Source organism: Oryx dammah, unplaced genomic scaffold, assembly GCF_014754425.2.
Source record: "Oryx dammah isolate SB20612 unplaced genomic scaffold, SCBI_Odam_1.1 HiC_scaffold_23, whole genome shotgun sequence".
Lineage (NCBI taxonomy): Eukaryota > Metazoa > Chordata > Mammalia > Artiodactyla > Bovidae > Oryx > Oryx dammah.
Window position 1 is genome coordinate 98,279,217 of NW_024070207.1, and position 20,849 is coordinate 98,300,065.

Consider the following 20,849-nt stretch of genomic DNA (forward strand, 5'->3'; position numbering starts at 1 on the left):
AACTGCTCTTACTTGTGCTCATGGATCATGTTCCCATAAAGCAAAATATGTGATGAATATAGTTTCCTCATGCATGTGGTCTCCAATGTGTTGTTTTATATGTATCCAATGCTTAAGAAGGGCTTCCCTGGTGGCTTAGATGGTAAAGCGTCTGCCTGCAATGCAGGAGAACTGGGTTCAATCCCAGGGTTGGAAAGATCCCCTGGAGAAGGAAATGGCAACCCACTCCAGTACTCTTGTCTGGAAAATCCCATGGATGGAGGAGCCTGGTAGGCTAAAGAAGAACAGTTTACAGAAACTTTTTTTAAATTTTTAATAGGAAATCATTTTTTTAATGCCACCTGAAAGATAGTTTCAGCACTTTATGTCTCATTTGAAAAGAGATTATCATGTGGGGAGACATTAACTGAAGCGACTCTGAAGAGAAGCATCCATTAGTATGTGCTAGGTCATGCTATAGTTAACAACCCCACATCTCACTGGATTAACACAATAGTTTACTTCTTGCTCACAATACATATCCATTTTAGGTGGAGAGGATACACTCAGAGTTCCTTGGTGAAGGAGGCCTCCATTCCTAAATGTGCCTCTCTAATAATTGTAGCAGGGAATGGGGACAGGAAAAATTACTCAATGGGTCTTAAAGCTACCACTTGAAAAAAAGTCAGCACTTCTCATATGCCATTGGCCAATTATGTGTTCATGCAGAATTTTAACATTAGTGGGGAAGTGCAGAGTGTGCACTAAAAGAGGAAAAACAAGGATATTTGTAAGGAGCTCCAAGAAAAAAAATCTAGTTAGCTTATGGAGATTTTTAAATACTTTGTTCTCTTAATGTATATAACATATATAATATAAGAGAACAATAAAAGTGTATTTAAAAATCTCCCTAAGCTAATTGGATGATAAGACCTAGAGACCAGGCCACAGAACAAGCCATCAGGACCCCAGAAGGAGCTATAGCAATGCTTCTAATAAATCTGTTTTGAATTGTCAGAAAAGCAGCCTCTTTGGTGAACTTGAGATGATCTGATCACAACTCAGTGTATGAACTAGGAGCTCAGCTGTCCATATCAGTGCTGAAATGACATGACATACTAAAGACCAGCCCTTTTCCTTGAGAAACTGTGTGACTTTAGCCTTTGTAAGTCTCGTCCTTGCTTTTGGTTTGGGAGACAGTCTTTACAGAGATGCACAGGAGTAAATATGCAGTCCTTTAAACTAGCAGCTCGAATTTCTTCTTTGAGAGCTCATCTGCCGAAGCCTGACTATGCTTTCCCTGACCCAGTGCTCAATGTCACTGCATCTTTATGTTTCTTTTCTCACAGGAAGATCTGAAAGATGAATTAAGACAGTAGAGTGTTATAAAAACAAATGGAAGAGCCTATATGGGAAACAATGATCAATAAAGTTTGAGACTGTGGTAGACACACTTCTTAAGTGATACTTCAGGCTGAGCTGGGAATTGTTTTGGATGAGTATTTCCAAAGTTTCCTTCCTTTTCAAAATTAACTTATAAATGCTTTCATACTTGTTCAATTTTGCTTTTGATTTGAGAAGCATAACATAAAAAAGATACCTTTACCTGTAGCTTGAGAATCGATAGCTTCAATAATTCTGGAATGTTAGGTCTAACTAAAACCATTTCAGAACATTGTATGAAAAAATCATGGTAATATTTGGATACAGAATTTCCAAACTGTGTTTCAAATTATGAAGGTGGACTCACTTTTTCTCTTCATTAAAAGGATCTAACTTTGAGTTACTTCTGCTCACAGATATCTATAGCATTTCTTTGAGAATTGGCTACATTTAATTAGAATACTACAGATTCTTCAAAAAACGAAGATCATGGCATCTGGTCCCATCACTTCATGGCAAATAGATGGGGAAACAGTGGAAACAGTGAGATACTTTAGTGTCTTGGGCTCCAAAATCACTGCAGATGGTGACTGCAGCGATGAAATTAAAAGACACTTGCTCCTCAGAGGAAAAGTTATGATCAACCTAGATAGCAAATTAAAAAGCAGAGACATTACTTTGCCAACAAAGATCCATCTAGTCAAGGCTATGGTTTTTCCAGTGGTCGTGTATGGATGTGAGAGTTGGACTGTGAAGAAAGCTGAGTGCCAAAGAATTGATGCTTTCGAACTGTGGCGTTGGAGAAGACTATTGAAACTCCTTTGGACTGCAAGGGGATCAAACCAGTCCATCATAAAGGAAATCTGTCCTGAGTATTCATTGGAAGGACTGATGCTGAAGCTGAAGCTTCAATAGTTTGGCCACTGATGCAAAGAAATGACTCATTTGAAAAGACCGTGATGCTGGGAAAGATTGAAGGCAGGAGGAGAAGGGGACGACAGAGGATGAGATGGTTGGATGGCATCATCAACTCTACAGACATGAGTTTGAGCAAGCTCCGGGAGCTGGTGATGTATAGGGAAGTCTGGAGTGCTGCAGTCCATGGGGTCACAAAGAGTTGGACATGACTGAGCGACTGAAATGAACTAAACTGATATTATTCACAATTAATGTGAAGAAACTGTTTCAAAGCCATTCAGGCAAAATCTGTGACCACAAAGCAACTTCTTGATCAAGAAACAAGGGATTGAAAAAAATTTCAGGAGAATTGGTTACTGAAGTTTTTTAAGCATTTAAAAGTAGCATTCCATCTACAAAGAAATTAACATAAATGCCAATAATAATCTATTCCTACGATATTTATAGTGCTGCCTTAGAGATCAATGCATTAATTCATATTTTATTGTTCACTAAAGCAAAATGTCCCATGGAGAAGGAAATGACAACCCATTCCAATGTTCTTGCCTGGGAAATCCCATAGACAGAGAAGTCTGGCAGGCTACAGTACACGGAGTCACAAAGAGTTGTATACAACTGAGCAACTAAAACAACAAAGCAAAATGATAAAGGAAGAGTTTGAATGCCTTAGTTAAGCATGAAATTAGCATCCAATGAAACAAATTGTCAAAGAAAAATGTTTTCTCCTTATCAATTTTTCTCACAGAATATAAATCAATGGAAAAAAATCAAATATCTTATAATAAATGCAATATTTATGATCCTCCAAAATGACTGGCTGTAATAGAATTCACTTTGGAAAACAAACTATTCATTTTAATCTTAGTAAGATCTGTACAATCATTTTAATGATTCTGATGACTTTAACACTGGAATTCCTATGATATCAACATTGCCAAATCCTTGCCACTGGGAATGTTTTTGCATCTAAAAGGACGACACTGATGCTGCCAAGCACTACACAGAGACAATGTTATAAAATAAACTAACAACACCATAGCAAAGATCAACATACAAATGCACTTCTATAATAGAAACCTACATTTTTTTTTCTCCCTGGCTTTCTTCAACCTTTATAACATTGTTTTATTCTACTTCACTTTAAATAGTTATTCTATAGTTTAAAGCCAATGAGACATATAAGGCAATCTAACTTTAAAAAATGTCTGCTTCTCTACTGAGAAGTCAAAATTCCTTTCTAAACTAAATACAGACTTTATAACATGAATCAAAGAAGCTTAAATACAGTCAATCTTCACGATCCACCAGTCTCAAATTTGCAAATTCATCTTCTCACTAAAACTGATTAGGAACCCCAAAGTCAATACTCTTGGTACTTTTCCAACTGTTCGTGGGCATGTGCAGAGTTCTGGAAAATTCCAGCAGCTGATCAAACAAGTTCCCAGCTGATGTCAAACAAGGTGACACTGGGCTTTTTTGTTTCTGCTCTCCAGCTTAGATGAGTAGAGGATGGATACATTGGCGGGGCAGTACAGAAGTGCAAGCTGCTCTAGCTCTGAGGTGGGAGGACAGGGTTTAAAACCCTCTCTGGTACCTGTCAGTGGGACTGCCTCAGGTAAGTCATTTTTTATCACTTCTGAACTTTATTTTCTCCTTGTAAAATAAAGAAAGTAGAATCTGCCAGGTTGGGTTGTTTTTAAGATTTATAATTACAATATATATGGTTATAGAGATTTTTCCTCAGAGGAATGATGCAATACTCACTAACTGTTTGTGGCAATTTTATATACCATAAGTACCATGAATAATGGGGATCCATTGCATTTAATAAAGTGCATATGTATTCAATTTTCATGTCCATAAACCTAGTAATACATAAAAAGAATAACAGTGTGAATAGTATAAATAATATATATAATATAATATAAATATTTCAAATAAATGAAAACTAGTGCATAATTATGTAACAAATTTACTTGAATGCTAATTTCTCAAAGTTTTTCCTGAGATAATCAAGAGCATATACAGAAATTTACCGGTGGTTCAAGAAGTCATCAGATTCTTCATATTCAGTTAATTGGGATGGCAAAGAGATAAATGTTGAGGATTCGACCAGAATGACACTAAAATACATGAAAAAAGGATTATTTTTAATTCTACTGTAACAAAACTCAGATGACCACAAAATATTCTTCCTTTAAATCATTTCCATTTATCATAAAATATAATTAGAATCAGAATAAATTACAGTTCAAACAGTCCATGTGCTCTCATTCAGTAACTCAAAAGAAATAAAAAATGTTGAATGGAAACAGGTAAAAAAATGATATTTTTATATGTAAAGTCAACACTGAATTCTCATAACAAGGAAACATAGAGCAAAAATGACCAACCAAATTATATTCCAAAAAGAAAGAGGAAATTATACATTGACCTTAATATACTGTCAGAGTTATACATATTTAATAATTTCTAATCTGGACTTCGATGAGATGGCTGGATGGCATCATGGACTCGATGGACGTGAGTCTGAGTGAACTCCGGGAGATGGTGATGGACAGGGAGGCCTGGTGTGCTGAGATTCATGGGGTTGCAAAGAGTCGGACACGACTGAGCAACTGAACTGAACTGAACTGAATCTGGACTTCCCAGATGGCTCAGTGGTAAAGAATCTGCCTGCCAATGCAGGAGATGCAGGTTTGATCCCAGGTCAGGAAAATGCCCTGAAGTAGGGAATGGCAACCCTCTCTGGTATTCTTCCCTGGCAAATCCCTTGGACAGAGGAGCCTGGTGGGCTACAGTCCCTGGTCACAAAAGAGTTGAACACAACTTAGCGACTAAACAAAAACAAAAATCTTATGTCTAGAAGAGAAAAATATTTCTCTCAGGAGTGGACACAAAATTTGGGTACCTAGTAAAATCGATGCATTGATAATTATGCCGTCATCTGGAATCAAACAGAAATTCAGTCCTTCCTATACAAAAAAGGTCATTCCTTCAAGAAACAGTTATGGAGACCCCATTACATGTTAGGTGTAGGTCTAAGTACTGGAAAGTACAAACATGAATATGCTAACTTCCAAGCCTTAGGTTAAATAGATGGGGAAACAATGGAAACAGTGAGAGACTTTATCTTTGGGGGCTCCAAAATCACTGTAGATGGTGACTGCAGCCATGAAATTAAAAGACTCTTGCTCCTTGGAAGAAAAGCTATGACCAACCTACACAGCATATTAGAAAGCAGAGACATTACTTTGCCAATAAAGGTCGGTTTAGTCCAGGCTATGGTTTTTCCATGACTGTAGTCATGTATGCATGTGAGAGTTGGACTATAAAGAAAGCTAAGAGCAGAAGAATTGATGCTTTTGAACCGTGGTGTTGGAGAAGACTCTTGAGAGTCCTTTGGACTACAAGGAGATCCAACCAGTCCATCCTAAGGGAAATCAGTCCTGAATATTCATTGGAAGGACTGATGCTGAAGCTGAAACTCCAATCTTTGGCCACCTGATGTGAAGAACTGACTCAACTGAAAAGACCCTGATGCTGGGAAAGATTGAAGGCAGGAGGAGAAGGGGATGACGGAGGATGAGATGGTTGGATGGCATCACGAATGCAATGGACATGAGTTTGAGTAGGCTCTGGGAGTTGGTGATGGACAGGGAGACCTGGCGTGCTGCAGTCCATGGAGTCGCAAAGAGTCAGACACGACTGAGTGACTGAACTGACTGAAGCCTTAGGTTGCCCACAATGTAGTGGAGAATAGTGTGGAAATGATACCCTAGTGGTAGGGTAAAGATTTCATGAAGAGTCATGTCAGAAATGCCTAATTCCTCTTGCAGAGTTGAACTGAATCTGTATAATATTGTTAAGAACAGATTTATCTAAACTTAATTTGTTAACAGAAATCTTTTTTATTATATAACACTTATTAAGATCTCACAATATTAGCTTGATAGTGGAAAATAGATCAGTAATAAAATCAATCAAATATTTTAGTCTAAAAATACACACACATTCATGAACACGCATACACAAACTAAAATGCAATACATTTATATATCTTAATGTTTGAATGTTGGTATCAGTTTTGTCTTTTTGGTTTAACTTGTTATTTCTGATGCCTTTATATAAGGGTTGTAAAGGATTTTATAAATATTAAATACTAAAAAGTTTTAAATAAGACAAAATTAACTGTAAAAAAATGTAAACTATGAATGATGAAAGTTATGTATCAAACTGGAAGAATTGCTTATATAAATTTACAGTTAAGCAAATGTAGGAATAAATCCTCTCCAGAGAGCAATTTATATTTAAAGTTATGCACTAAATTCTCATTTAAATTTCATAAAATTATGAGGCAGAAAACATTTATAACATTTCTTTATATTTCTATAAATCCATGGTGAATCATTGGGCAATTTATTTTGGTAATAATTTGTTCTGGCGAAAAATTAATCACAGGCATAATAGTATTTGACTCACAAATAAAAAAGACTAAACCAACATAATAAATATTAGATTTTTCACATACTATACATGTTCCATTTTGAGATAAACTAGCATTCTGTATGCTTCTGTTTAAAAGGTCCCTGCTTAATTACAATGAACATACTTTCCTCAAAATACATATATTAACTTTAAAAATGAAATATAAACTGCCATTAACACAGAAATAGATCCTGTTTGATTACTGCAGTTTCTAAATCAGTGGTCCTAACATTTCAATGTGCATTATTATCATCTGGAGTGCTTGTTCAAAATGCAGATTCCCAAGCTTATATTTGTATGAATTCTGAGTTAGTAAGTCTGGCATGGGCTCCACTGAACTCTCCAGACATTTTTTAAGTAGCCTGTCTATGAGTTAAACTCTGATCACTCTTGAATTATACCAGTACTGCTTTAATATTAATGTACAAATAAATATTCTGGAGATGTTGTTCAATGCAGATTCTGATTCAACTGCATTAGAGTGGGCCTGAGATTCTGGTTTTCTAATAAGCTCCCAGGTGATGGTGATTTTGCTGACTCAGAGATCACATTGTGAGAGGCATGAGTCCAATCTAAAACAAAACAAAACAAAACAAAAAACCATATTTTAAATAATAAAACCAGGCCACTAGGAAAACAAAAGCAGGGAATGGTTTAGAATAACCATTTTCACACCTATATAAAACCACTAAAAACACTGGAAAAATTTGTCCAAATTAACTTTCTCAGAATTGCAGCTAACTAAAGAAAAGCTTGCAGCAATCTGAATGGTGTTTACACAAGAAAAGTTTCCAGGGACTTCCCTGGTGCTCCAGTGCTTAAGAATCCACCTGCTAATGCAAAGGACACAGGTTCAATCCCTGGTCCTCAAAGATCCCACACTCCAGGGAACAACTAAGCCTGAGAGCCACAACTACTGAGCCTACATGCTTCAACTACTGAAGCCTGTGTGCCTAGAGCCTGTGCTCCTCAACAAGAGAAGCCACCACAATGAGCAGCCTGTGCACCACAACTAGAGAGTAGCCTCCACTTGCTGCAAGTAGAGAGCACACGCATGCAGTAATGAAGACAAAGCAAAAAGCAAAAAAAAAAAAAAGCTTCCAAACCTTGATAAGAACAGTAGGGTTTGCAGCCTTGTAATTTTTATGTTGTAACTCCCCTCCTCCTCTCCATAGCTCTGCAGTAGCCTTGAAATCGAACTGCCTTGCAACCAAGGTAGCTGTAAAAAATGCTCAGGCTTGCTGCCACAGGAAGGAATAGACTGAGGCTGGAGCTCTTCAAAAAGAAGTCCCATCCCTCATCATTGTTACCGTGCAATCTGTCTCAAAGCTCCCAAGAAGAACTCAATATGCACTGTGTTGCTTTAATTCAAGCAACTGACTCAAAGGAAAACAACTATTCCTAGGATGTTTGTTGAAAAAAATCAGTAACAATTATGCCTGAGGCTGCCATAGCAATTGGATCAAGTAAGAGCCTGAGAAAACATAAAAGGAAGATCTGGAGACAAGACACCCATAGGAGAAATTGCAATAGCTCAGTAGAGTCCCAAAACATGTCAAGGACCTTCAGTTCAGTCACCTGTTGTTCAGTCACAAGGACCTGTTGTTCAGTCACCAAGTCATGTCAAACTCTTCGTGACTCAACAGACTACAACATGTCAGGCTTCCCTGTCCTTCACCTTCACTGTCTCTGGGAGTTTGCTCAAAATCATATCCACTGAGTTGGTGATGCCATCTCAACTTCTGTTACCCCCTTGTCCTCTTGCCCTCAATCTTTCCTAGCATCGTGGTCTTTTCCAGTGAGTCAGCTCTTCTTATCAGGTGGCCAAAGTTCTGGAGCTTCAGCTTCAGCATTAGACCTTCCAATGAATACTCAGGGTTGATTTCATTTAGGATGCACTGGTTTGATCTCCTTGCTGTCCAAGGGACTGTCAAGAGTCTTCTCCAGCACCACAATTCAAAAGCATCAATCCTTCGGTGCTCAGCCTTCTTTATGGTCCAACTCTCCCATCTATACATGACTACTGGAAAAACTATAACTTTGACTATTCAGACCTTTGTCGGCAAAGTGATGTTTCTGCTTTTTACTATGCTGTCTAGTTTTGTCATAGTGTTCCTTCTAAGGAGCAAGCATCTTTTAATTTTGTGGCTGCAGTCACTCTCTACAGTGATTTTGGAGCCCAAGAAAATAAAAGCTGTCACTGTTTTCAATTTTCCCCCATCTATTTGCCATGAAGTTCTGGGACTGGATGCCATGATCTTAGTTTATTTATTTATTTTTTATTTTTTATAAAATTTTATTTTTACTTTATTTTACTTTACAATACTGTATTGGTTTTGCCATACATTGACATGAATCCACCACGGGTGTATACAAGCTCCCAATCCTGAATCCCCCTCCCACCTCCCACCCCATATCATCTCTCTGGATCATCCCCATGCACCAGCCCCAAGCATCCTGTATCCTGTATCGAACATAGATTGGCACTTCGTTTCTTACATGATAGTATACATGTTTCAAAGCCATTCTCCCAAATCATCCCACCCTCTCCCTCTCCCTCAGAGTCCAAAAGTCCATTCTATACATTTGTGTCTCTTTTGCTGTCTTGCATGAAGGGTCATCATTACCATCTTTCTAAATTCCATATATATGTGTCAGTATACTGTATTGGTGTTTTTGTTTCTGGCTTACTTCACTCTGTATAATCGGCTCCAGTTTCATCCATCTCATTAGAACTGATTCAAATGTATTCTTTTTAATGGCTGAGTAATACTCCATTGTGTATATGTACCACAGCTTTCTTATCCATTCATCTGCTGATGGACATCTAGGTTGTTTCCATGTCCTGGCTATTATAAACAGTGCTGTGATGAACACTGAGGTACATGTGTCTCTTTCAAGTCTGGTTTCCTTGGTGTGTATGCCCAGCAGTGGGATTGCTGGTTCATAAGGCAGCTCTATTTGCAATTTTTTTAAGGAATCTCCACACTGTTTTCCATAGTGGCTGTACTAGTTTGCATTCCCACCAACAGTGTAAGAGGGTTCCCTTTTCTCAACATCCTCAATGTTGAGTTTTAAGCCAGCTTTTTGACTTTCCATTTTCACACTCATCAAGAGGCTCTTTAGTTCCTCTTCACTTTTTACCCTCAGAGAGGTATCATCTGCATATCTGAAGTTGGCGATGTTACTCCCAGCAATCTTGATTGCAGCTGATTTATCTAGCTTGGCATATAAGTGAAATAAACAAGGTGAGACTATACAGCCTTGACGTACTCCTTTCCCAATCTGGAACCAGTCCTTTGTTCCATGTCCAGTTCTAACTGTTGCTTCTTGACCTGCATACATGTTTCTCAGGAGTCAGGTAAGGTGGTCTGGTATTCCCATATCTTTAAGAATTCTACCCAGTTTGTTGTTTTGCCATTCTCTTCTCTAGTGACAGAGACAATTACGTCTCACCAAGTAAAGAGTATCAGTACAGAGAAATTATACAAAAGAACTAATTATAAATTCTGGACTTAGAAAGCACGATACCTGAAGTAAAAAAAGCAGTAGAGGGACTCAACTGCAGGTTTGAAGTGACAAAAGAACGAGTACACTTGAAGATAGGTCAAATAAAATGATTACTTCTAAACAATCGAAAGAAAAAAGAATGAAGACAAATTAACAGAGCCTCAGAGAACCACGGGACACAATCAGACAGCCAAACTTAAGCCTAATCAGAATCCCAAAAGACAAGAGAAAAAAAAAGAGCAGACAGAAAATGTGACGAAATAAATGAGGAAAACTTTCAAAATTTGATAAAAATATTAATTTACACATCTAAGAAGTACAAAATATTCTGTGAAGGATAAATTCAAGGTGATCCATAACTAGACAATAAGAGTCAAGTCATTGACAGGCCAAGACACAGTAAGAAGCAGAAGACAAGTGACTCAACACCTATGTTGCTCCTCAATAAGATTAAGAATTAAATTCCCATTTAAAACCTAAAGAACAAAATGCAATGGGATGATGTATACAGCATGCTGAACAATTATCAATAAGGTATACTATATACAGCAAAACTATCCTTCAGAAATTAAGGAGAAATTAAAATATTACCAAATAAAAAAATGAAAGAATTCATTGCTAACAGACCTATCCTACAAAAAATACTACAAGAATTCCCTTAGGCTAAAGTAAAAGGACACTAGAAATGAACTGTAAACCACATGATGAAATAAAAAGCATACATACAGTTAACTACACAGGCAACTCTATAAAACAAATTATAAATGTACTTTATTTGCAATGTACCCTTTTTGTTGTCCTTTCTGATTTTAAATAAACAGTGTCAGACAATAAATATAAAACTATTTTATGGGCTTATAACTTATAAAGATGTAATGAGTATAACAATAATAGCACTAACAAGAGGCTAGGAAAAGGAGATACATTGAAGCAAAATTTCTAAGTTTACAGTAAAATTGAGTTAGTGTCGATATGAACTAGACTGTTTAAATTAACATGCTAATTATAATCTTCAGGATGACTACAGAGAAAAAATTTAGAAAACATATAGTAAAAGAAATGAAATTTTTAAAGGCACACTAAACTGTACTGTATCAGATTATATTAAGTGTAATGGGATTAACACTCTAATCAAAAGGCAGAGGTGGACTAAATGGAAAAAAAATAGACTAGAAAAAAGACAAACATTGGTTCAAAGTCACAACCAGATTGGGAACAAAAGAAGAATAATAAAATACCATGTAAACAGTAACAAAAAGAGAACTGGATTGGCTATACTAATAACAGACAAAATAGAACTTAGATCAAACACTGCTCTCAGCATAACAGCATGAGAGCTCCATGGATCACTTTTCAGAAAAATGAGTTCAAATATAAAAACCAACTATTTAAACTCTCTGGAAATGATCTTAAAGGGATACAGCCAATTAAAAAAAAAACTATTCAATAGTAATTACTAAATTCAGTAAGCAAAGATGTAGGACTTCTCTCCATGGTAAGGAAGTCCAGTGGTCCAGTGGTAAAGAATCTACCTGCTAATGCAGGGAACACGAGTTCAATCCCTTGTCCAGGAAGATTCCACATGCCGCTGGGCAACTAAGCCCCTGCATCACAACTACTGAAGCTGACATGCCCTAGAGCCCATGCTCTGCAACAAGAGAAGCCACTGCAATAAGAAGCCCACACACCACAACAAGAGAGCAGCCCCCACTCACTGCAACTAGAGAAAGCCCACACAACAAAGCAACGAAGACCCAGCACAGCCAAAAAAAATAAATCAATTAATAATAAAGAGAAGATGTAGTCTGTGGCATTTGAACCAAGACTACTCACTCCCTCCTTCTTCCCCACCCAATTAAGAAAGAAACTCTACTCCAGACTAGTACAGCTAGGGACAGAGGACACATTAGTTTCTTAGCTCCCAGGTGGAGAACCATCTTTCTGAGAGATGTATGACATCAACATTTCTCATCCTGCCCCAAGTACATGTTGCAGCTGAGAGGAGCCAAGAGGCTTCTTTCTTCTGCCCAGTACCCAATCATGGACCACAAGCTCTGCACAGATGTGAAATCACCATTGCCCTAGCTTACAAAGTGTGGTTTTATGCTGGGAGAAGCAAACCAGGAAGACCTGAAACTACTTCCCCCCACCCCATCTAGCATTCAGGTCCTAATATCAGGGTGTTACTTCAAGAAAAGTTTGCCACTGTCCCCCTTTCTACCAACACAGTCATGGCTCAGAAATTTTACCTAGAGGGAGAAGCTGACCTTAAGACATATAGCTTTTAATCTCTTCACAAAGGACCTGATTTCATTTTCGAAAACAAGTGAAGATAAACCCAAGGGTGCTCTTAAAACTAGTGCAGTTGTGGTGAAAGGCAATTAGGAGGAACCCTGCTAGTTTGTTGGAGAAAACTGGGGAAAGAGACAAGTGAGAGGAGCCCTTGTGGAGACAGAATAAATCTCAAACATTGACCTAAGGGACTATTATTTCAAAGGAGCTGGCTTTGTTGAATTAGTCTGAGGAGCAATTTATGCCTTCCACAGAATTCAAATCAGGGAAATTTAATAGCTAAGTGTGGACACAGAAAGACATGGTCAAAGAAAGCTATGCCAAAATCATAATTATCCAAGAGTGATTGTGGGCATAGTCAAGACTGTATCCCCTAGAAGCAATATTAGAAGGTTCACACTATGTATATGGGGCATTTTTTTGAGGAGAAGGGGGAGTAAACATCTTTAAAATAAGCCAGCCAGGTAGTAAAAAATTAAACAAGCAAACAACACTAAAAATCATGTGGGAGATGAGACAGGAATTCAATGTATTTTCAAAAATGTCCAGTTTCCAACATAAAAATTATGAAACAAGCAAAGAAACAACAGGTATGCAAGAAAAGTTGCTTGATAGAGTGATCAGCTATCATATTTAACAGAAAACCATCTCAAAATAGCCATTGTAAATGTCTTTAAAAACTAAGGAAACTATGACTAAAGAAGTAAAGGAAAGCATGATGATGAAATTAATAAAAGAACCAAATGGAAATTCTGGATTTGTAAACTACAATAACAGATTTTAAAAAATCACTAGAGGGGCTCAGGAGATTTGAATTGGTAGGAAAAAGAAGAATTAACAAACCTCAAGACTGATAGAGATTATGCAGTCTGAAGAACAGAGAGAAAAATGAATAAAGAAAAATAAACAATCACATACATATAGGTACACAATTAAATGCATCAACAAATGTTTAATGAAATAAGCCAAAAGAGAGGAAAAAAGAAAAGAAAAAACATTGTAAAAATGAGATGAGTGAACATAGCTGGAAGTGTCACACTCTCCGATCTCAAATAATATCAAGCTATAGTAATTAAAACAGTATGATATTTGCACAAAAACAGACACTTGGATCAATGGAACAGAATAGAGAGCCGAGAAATAAATCCACACATATATGATAAATTAATTTACAACACAGGAGCCAAAAATATACAAGAGGGTAAGGACAGTTTCTTCAGTAAGTGGTGTTGGGAAAACAAATCAGCCACATGTAAAAGAATGAAACTAGACCACTATTTTATACCATACACAAAAATTACTCAAAAATAGATTAAAGATCAGAGCATAAGACCTAAAACTATAAACTCCTAGAAGAAAACACATGCTTATGTAAACTCCTTGATATAGGTCTTAGTGATATTTTGAGTCTTGACACCAGAAGTAAAAGCAACAAAAGCAAAAATAAAGAAGTGGGACTACATCAAAATATAAAGCTTCTGCACAGCAAAGGAAATCATCAACAAAATATAAAAGGCAATCTTCTGAATGGGAGAAAATATTTGCAAATCAATTATCTGATAAGGAGCTAATATCCAAAATATAACAATCTCACACAACTCTGTAGCAAAGAAACAAACAATCTGATTAAAAACTGGCAGAAGACCTGAATACACACTTTCCAAAGAAGACATACAGATGGCCAAAGGCACATGAAAAGATGGTGAACATCATTAATCATGCATGCCTGTGTGCTAAGTCACTTCAGTCATGTCCAACTCTTTGTGACCCTATGGACTGTAGCCCACCAGGCTACTCTGTCCAGCGGGATTTTCCAGCCAAGAATACTAGAGTGGATAGTCATTTCCTCCTCCGGGGGATCTTCCCAAACCTGTATCTGCTACACTGGCAGGTGGATTCTTTACTGCTGAGCCACCAGGGAAGACCTAACAACGTGGTATTGTGCTCTATCTAAAACATTTGTTAAGACTGCAATTCTCATGTTAAGAATTCTTAACATAGAAAAGAAAAAAGGAATACAAGGAAACTTTTGGAAGTGATGAGTATGCTTATTGCTTTAATTGTTGTGGTAGCATCATGGTACATGCATACATCCAAACTCATCAAATTATATACTTTAAATGTACAGTTTTTTCATATCAATTATACCACAAATGTTTTTAAATAAAGAAAAATAATAGAAAATATCAAAGAAACTAGGGGAAGGGTCTTTGAAAATATCAAGAAAATTAATAAATCTTTACCTACACTGATCAAGAATAAAGCAGAGAAAAATCAAATTACTAAAATAAGGGATGGAAGAAGGGCCATCACAACTGCTTTTGCAGAAAAAAAAAAGAAAAAAAACAAGGATTATAAGGGAATTCTATGTAAAATTCCATGCCAACAACTTAGATAATTTAGAAGAAATGTACAAATTCCTAGAGTGGCACAAACGACCAAACCGATTCAAGAAGAAACAGAAAATCTGATTAAGCCATAACAAGCAAAGAGATGGAATTAGTAATAAACTAAAGTTCCCACAAAACAAAGCTCAGAGACAGATGGCTTCAGTTGTGAATTCTAGCAAACATTAAAAGAATTAATACCAATCCTTCACAAATTCTCCCCAAAAATAGAATGGAAAGGACCACTTCCCAAATCTTTCTCTAAAGCTATTATTAGTGATATAAAAAACAGATAAATACATCACAAGAAAAGAAAGTAAATCCTGTGGTTATAAATGTAAAATCTTCAACCAAATACTAGTAAACCAAACTTTACAACATGTAAAAAAAGCATTATACAGCATGAAATACTTGTATTCTGCCAAAGAGGAATTTCAGATCTGGTACACAGAGGTGTGAGAGCTAATTCTATCTCTCTTAAATCTACACTGGATAGGGGATTAAGAAATGTAAACTACCATGTATAAGTAAGCTATAAGTATATGTTTTACAGCACAGAGAATAGAGCCAATATTTTATAATAACTACGAATGGAGCATTACCTTTAAAAATTGTGAATCACTATATTGCATTTATGAATATATAATATTGTATATCAAGCATATCTCAATAAAAAATAAATGTTTAAATTTAGACTGGGTCACCTTTTTTGTTAAAAGTGTTGTTAAATTTTGATAAAGTAGGATCAAATCTGGCCACTGTGCTGCATACAATTTTTTGGAAAATTTTCTGAAATTTTAAATTTTATTTGAAAATAGATTTAATATGAGATTATTCATAATAAAATTCTGATCATTTTTGTAAGCAATATGAAAAACATGGTCACTTGTTTTATTGTTTATAACATTAAAATAGTCTATGTGAATTATTTGGCATTAAATTTCCTCTCATTCTCTTTTATTGCATTTTATCTTTAAAAGTAATGTATGTTTACCATAAAATATTGATTTTACAGATTTTGTGAGTGGTCTTAAATTTTCATGATTTATATGCCTATTACCTAAGTTTGAGGGCCACATTCACATAAGAGATGAAGGAGTCAAAAGACTCCAACAAATAATCTTGTCCTTTACCAAACCATGTATTTCTCACAAGAAGTAACAATTTTAATTACATCTGAGATAAATCATAAAATTGGCTTCCCTGATGGCTCAGTGGTAAACATTCTACCTGCAATGTAGGAGCCACAGGTTTGATTCCTGGGACAGGAAAATTCCCTGGAGGAGGGAATGGCTACCCACTCTAGTAGTTCTGCCTAGAGAATCACACAGACAGAGCAGCCTGGCAGGCTACAGTCCATAGGGTCTTAAAGAGTAAGACACGACTGAAGTGACTTAGCATGCATGCACGCATGCAAACCATAAAATAACAATGACATTTTATTTTTGGAGAAACATACAATTATAATATCCTACCAATGCTAGGAAATTTGAGATTTTCTTTCAATTTTACCACTAGAATAAGAGTTAACATATTTGATCTTGATTTTCTCTGAAGAACTGCAGTCAGTCATTTGGTTCATTAAGGGTATATTTTAATACTGGATTAATGCCATATATTCTGATATTTTTTTTTGTTCCTTACATTCTGATATAACATTTTAATAAAATTACAGTAAATAAAATTCTCCCTCACTGAATATGGGAACCATAAATTCACCAATAACTTTTAACAAAAGAATTTTTGTTTTCTCAATAATAAATGATATTGTTAATAAGAAATTACCAAAATCCTAGACATATAGTAATTTAAAAACTGAAAATTATCAAATACTAATATAATAAGCATACATACAATTTCCAAGCAACACAAGTATTGTAAGAATTTGACTTTTAAAGTTGGTAGAAACAGCATTCATAATTTAAGGAGTATGTAAGGTATGGAGGAGGGCATGGCAACCCACTCCAGTACTCTTGCCTGGAGAATCCCCATGGACAGAGAAACCTGGCAGGCTACAGTCCATAGAGTCACAAAGAGTTGGCCATGACTGAGCGACTAAGCAGAGCACAAGATATCATTAAGGGCTTTCCAGATAACTCAGTGATAAAGAATCCACCTGTCAATGCATGAAACACTGATTTAATCCCTGGGACAGGAAGATTCCCTGGTAAAGGAAATGGCAACCCACTCCAGTATTCTTGCCTGGGAAATCCCATGGTCAGGGGAGCCTGGCTGGCTACAGTCTATGGGGTCGTAGAAGAGTGGGACACGAGTTAGCAGCTAAACAACAACAATAAGGTACAATTATCCATCTTCTCCCTCAACATGTAAATATATAGAAAGATATTTTCTATTTGGGACCTTGAATAAAACTTAAGCATTTTATTGTCTTTTTATTTCAAATATACTTTGTTGTTATTGTTGTTGTTAAATCTAAAGATGTACAAATGAACATTTGACGTGCAGTTTTAATTAATCATGATGCTTTAGGTGAAAATAAATTTTCTGCCTGAATCAACATTTCACTTTTGGAAATTAACAGGAAGAAATTATAAGTTTAAAAGTCTATTACTTATAAATTTTAAGAAATTGAAAGAACTATACATTTCAATAAAGATAAAGCTTATTGGCAAAATTAATAAGTTTGCCACAATCAGCATTAGCTTTGTAGAGATGAAACAGCATTTCAAGGAAAACTGATTTACCTTCATTATTTGTTCTATTTTATCTGCTGATGCTTATACATTATAGTAATATAAATATGCAAAGTTTCTCCTCAAAATGGTTCACATTTAAGAAAACCACATAACTTCTCTTAAGACTGGATATGGCTAATTGCAATGAATTTACACCAAAACAATAACTTACTTGAAGTCCCCAGAAGCTTGGAAGGGATTTTTAACTTTCACAGTAACTTCTTTCCATTTATAACATGGGGATTTGCATTTTATAGTTTCCTAAGGTAAAAAAGAAATAAAACATACTATATGATAATAACAAAAAAGAATATCCTCAACTATAAAATATAGGCTTAAAGTATCTAAAACCCTGTCCATTGAAACATTTCAGAGATTAATTTATATAAACATTATACTGCCAAAATCTGAGTGGGAAAAAATAAAAATAGATTTACCTCATCACTGATCCATAGTACTATGCTAACAACTGAATGATTTGTCACAATACTGTCTCCTAAATTTATTTCCTTAAAATTCATTTTGTTCATGACTGAGCATGATTTTACATTTGCAAATTAATCCATCATATATATATGTGTGTGTGTGTGTGTGTGTGTGTCCTGAATACACATGACATAAAGAAGAGGCAGGTGTGTGTGCACATGTGCACACTGGTGTGCGAGTGCAAGAATATCTGTGATATCTGTGTTGGAACATGTGTGACTGTGACATGCCTGTGTTTCTAATGCAGTGGCTGTACTGATATATTTTTACTGTAATAAAAGCACAAATATAAAACTTAAATTACTCAAGACTTCCATGAAAGAAAAGATTTTAGGAATTCCACACCTCTAGACTAATCAGGATCTTACCTTATTTCTCCATTATTATCCAATTATTTCCTGATGTCTAAGACCATGAGTGGCCAAATGGAGAAGTAAACAGAGATCATATAAGGTCCAAGTGTCAGCTTTTCTGCCCCAGAGCCATGATAATGACAGGCTAACGCCATCCATCCGTGTCTCTTAAACACACGTGGCAAAGCAATGTTTTTTACAGAGAATTTGTGTGAGAGTGTTGGGAAATGTAAGAATTCAGGAGGAAATCAGAAGATCACAATAGTATCTCAGTGACAATCAAACATGTGCTTTCTGTTCCGGGTGTCCTTATTGAATAAGCCATTCTGTCCAGGTGAGTGTCTTAATGCTCTCCTCACACAAAGTGGCCTTCTAGAGTCATTCTCTTTACCTCCCACTCAAGCCACTGCACACCTATGATTTTTCATAATCCATATGAAAATCTGGCAACATAAATATACTTCTTTGCCATACAGCCAAGGTAGAAAATAATATGTAGACAAACTAATGACTACACAAAGTCAATCATAACAATATCAAAACTATTTTACAGAGATTTAAAAATCCTTCTCCCCCATCCTTTGAGGTAGTAACACTTTAGAACTCTGACTGGAACATGATTACCTCTCACTAAATGCCAGTCTTAGCATTATCTTTTTAATGGATTTGCTCCAGAGCACCCTAAAGATAAATTGATAGTTGTTCCTATCAGAAACAGAAACATTTTCTTTGCTTTGTAAATCACCAAACCTTAATTCAAACAAAAAACAGACATAGGCCCAGGGAGTGCTTTAACTTAAATCACAAGTCTCCATGGCAGAAGGTCATGTAAATTGCTATACACATAGTGAATGACTCCTTTATATAAAGCACAAATATAATCCTAAAAAGACAACCTTAAAACAGTACTCAACACAAGTCTTTTCAAAATGCAGATGGCCAACAGGCACATGAGAAGATGCTAATCATAAGAGAAATGTGTATCAAAACCACAATGAGATATCATCTAGCATCTGTCAGAATGGCCATTATCAAAAAGAACACAAATAACAAATGCTGGCAAGGATGTGGAGTAAAGGGAACCCTTTTACGGTTGGTGGGAAGGTAAATCACCACAGTCACTGTGGAAAGCAGTATGGAGGTTTCTCAAAAGTCCAAAAATAGAACTACCATATGATCCAGCTATTCCATTCTGGGTATATATCCAAAGAAAATGTAGATACTAATTTGAATAAATACATGCACCCCAACATTCAAGCAGCATTATTTACAATTGCCAAGATATGGAAGCAATCTAAGTGTCCATCAACAGATGAATGGTTAATGAAGATGTGGGGTGTGTGTGTATAATACATATATATTTATTTGTTTATATGTGTGTCAGTGTATGTGTGCTCAGTTGCTTAGTCGTGTCCAAGTCTTTGAGACTCCATGGACTGTAGCACACCAGGCTCCTCTGTCCATGGGATTTTCAAAGCAAAAATACTGGGCTGGCTGGCTACTCCCTTCTCCAGAGGATTTTCCCAACCCAGAGACTGAACTCACGTCTTTTGTGTCTCCTGCACTGGCAGGTAGATTCTTTATTACTAGCGCCACCTGTGAAGCCATATATATATATATATTTTTTCTTTTTTTTTTTTTTTTTTTTTTTTTGCCATTTGCAGCAACATGGATGTACTTGGGCTTTGCAGGTGGTGCTAGTGGTAATGAACCCAATTGCCAATGCAGAAGATACAAGAGATGCAAGTCTGATCCTTGGGTAGGGAAGATCCCCTGGAGGAGGGCATGGCAACCGCTCCAATATTCTTGCCTAGAGAATCCCATGGAAAGAGGACCTGGCAGGCTACGGTCCATATGTTTGCAAAGAGTTGGACACAACTGAAGCAACTTAGCAGCGGCAGGATGTATTATGGTAAGGCATTAGGGGCATTATGCTAAGTGAAATAAGTCAGAAAGAGACAAATACTGCATGATATCACTTATATGTAAGATCTAAAAAATGTAACAAACTAGTGAATATAATAATAATAAAAAAAGGAAACAGCCTCACAGATACAGAGCACAAATTAATGGTTACCAGTGATGACAGTGATGACAGTGGGGAGGGCAATGTAGGGGTGGGAGGTACAAACTCGTGGGTGTAAGATAGGTCCAGGGATGCATTGTACAACAAAGGGAATATAACCAATATTTTGTAATAACTGTAAATTGAAAGTAATGTTTAAACATTGCATACAAAATTAATAAACAAAACCAAAATTTTAAAGTACAAGTCCTTTCAACTTCTATTATAAAATTGAGACTTATTTCCAAAGAAAGAGTATCAAAGCAAAAATATCAGAGATACAGAAACCAAA

General features: G+C 36.2%; 1 protein-coding gene across 1 annotated transcript in view; it reads right to left on the reverse strand.

The window, feature by feature from the left end:
* CFAP47 (cilia and flagella associated protein 47) overlaps nucleotides 1-20,849 on the reverse strand; it is a 507,416-nt gene that overhangs the window by 241,349 nt on the left and 245,218 nt on the right. The window contains exons 39-40 of the mRNA XM_040265344.1: nucleotides 17,826-17,914; nucleotides 4,317-4,403 (exon numbers count right to left, since the gene is read on the reverse strand). Coding sequence (XP_040121278.1) covers nucleotides 4,317-4,403; nucleotides 17,826-17,914 — 176 coding nt within the window. The remainder of the gene's footprint in view (nucleotides 1-4,316; nucleotides 4,404-17,825; nucleotides 17,915-20,849) is intronic.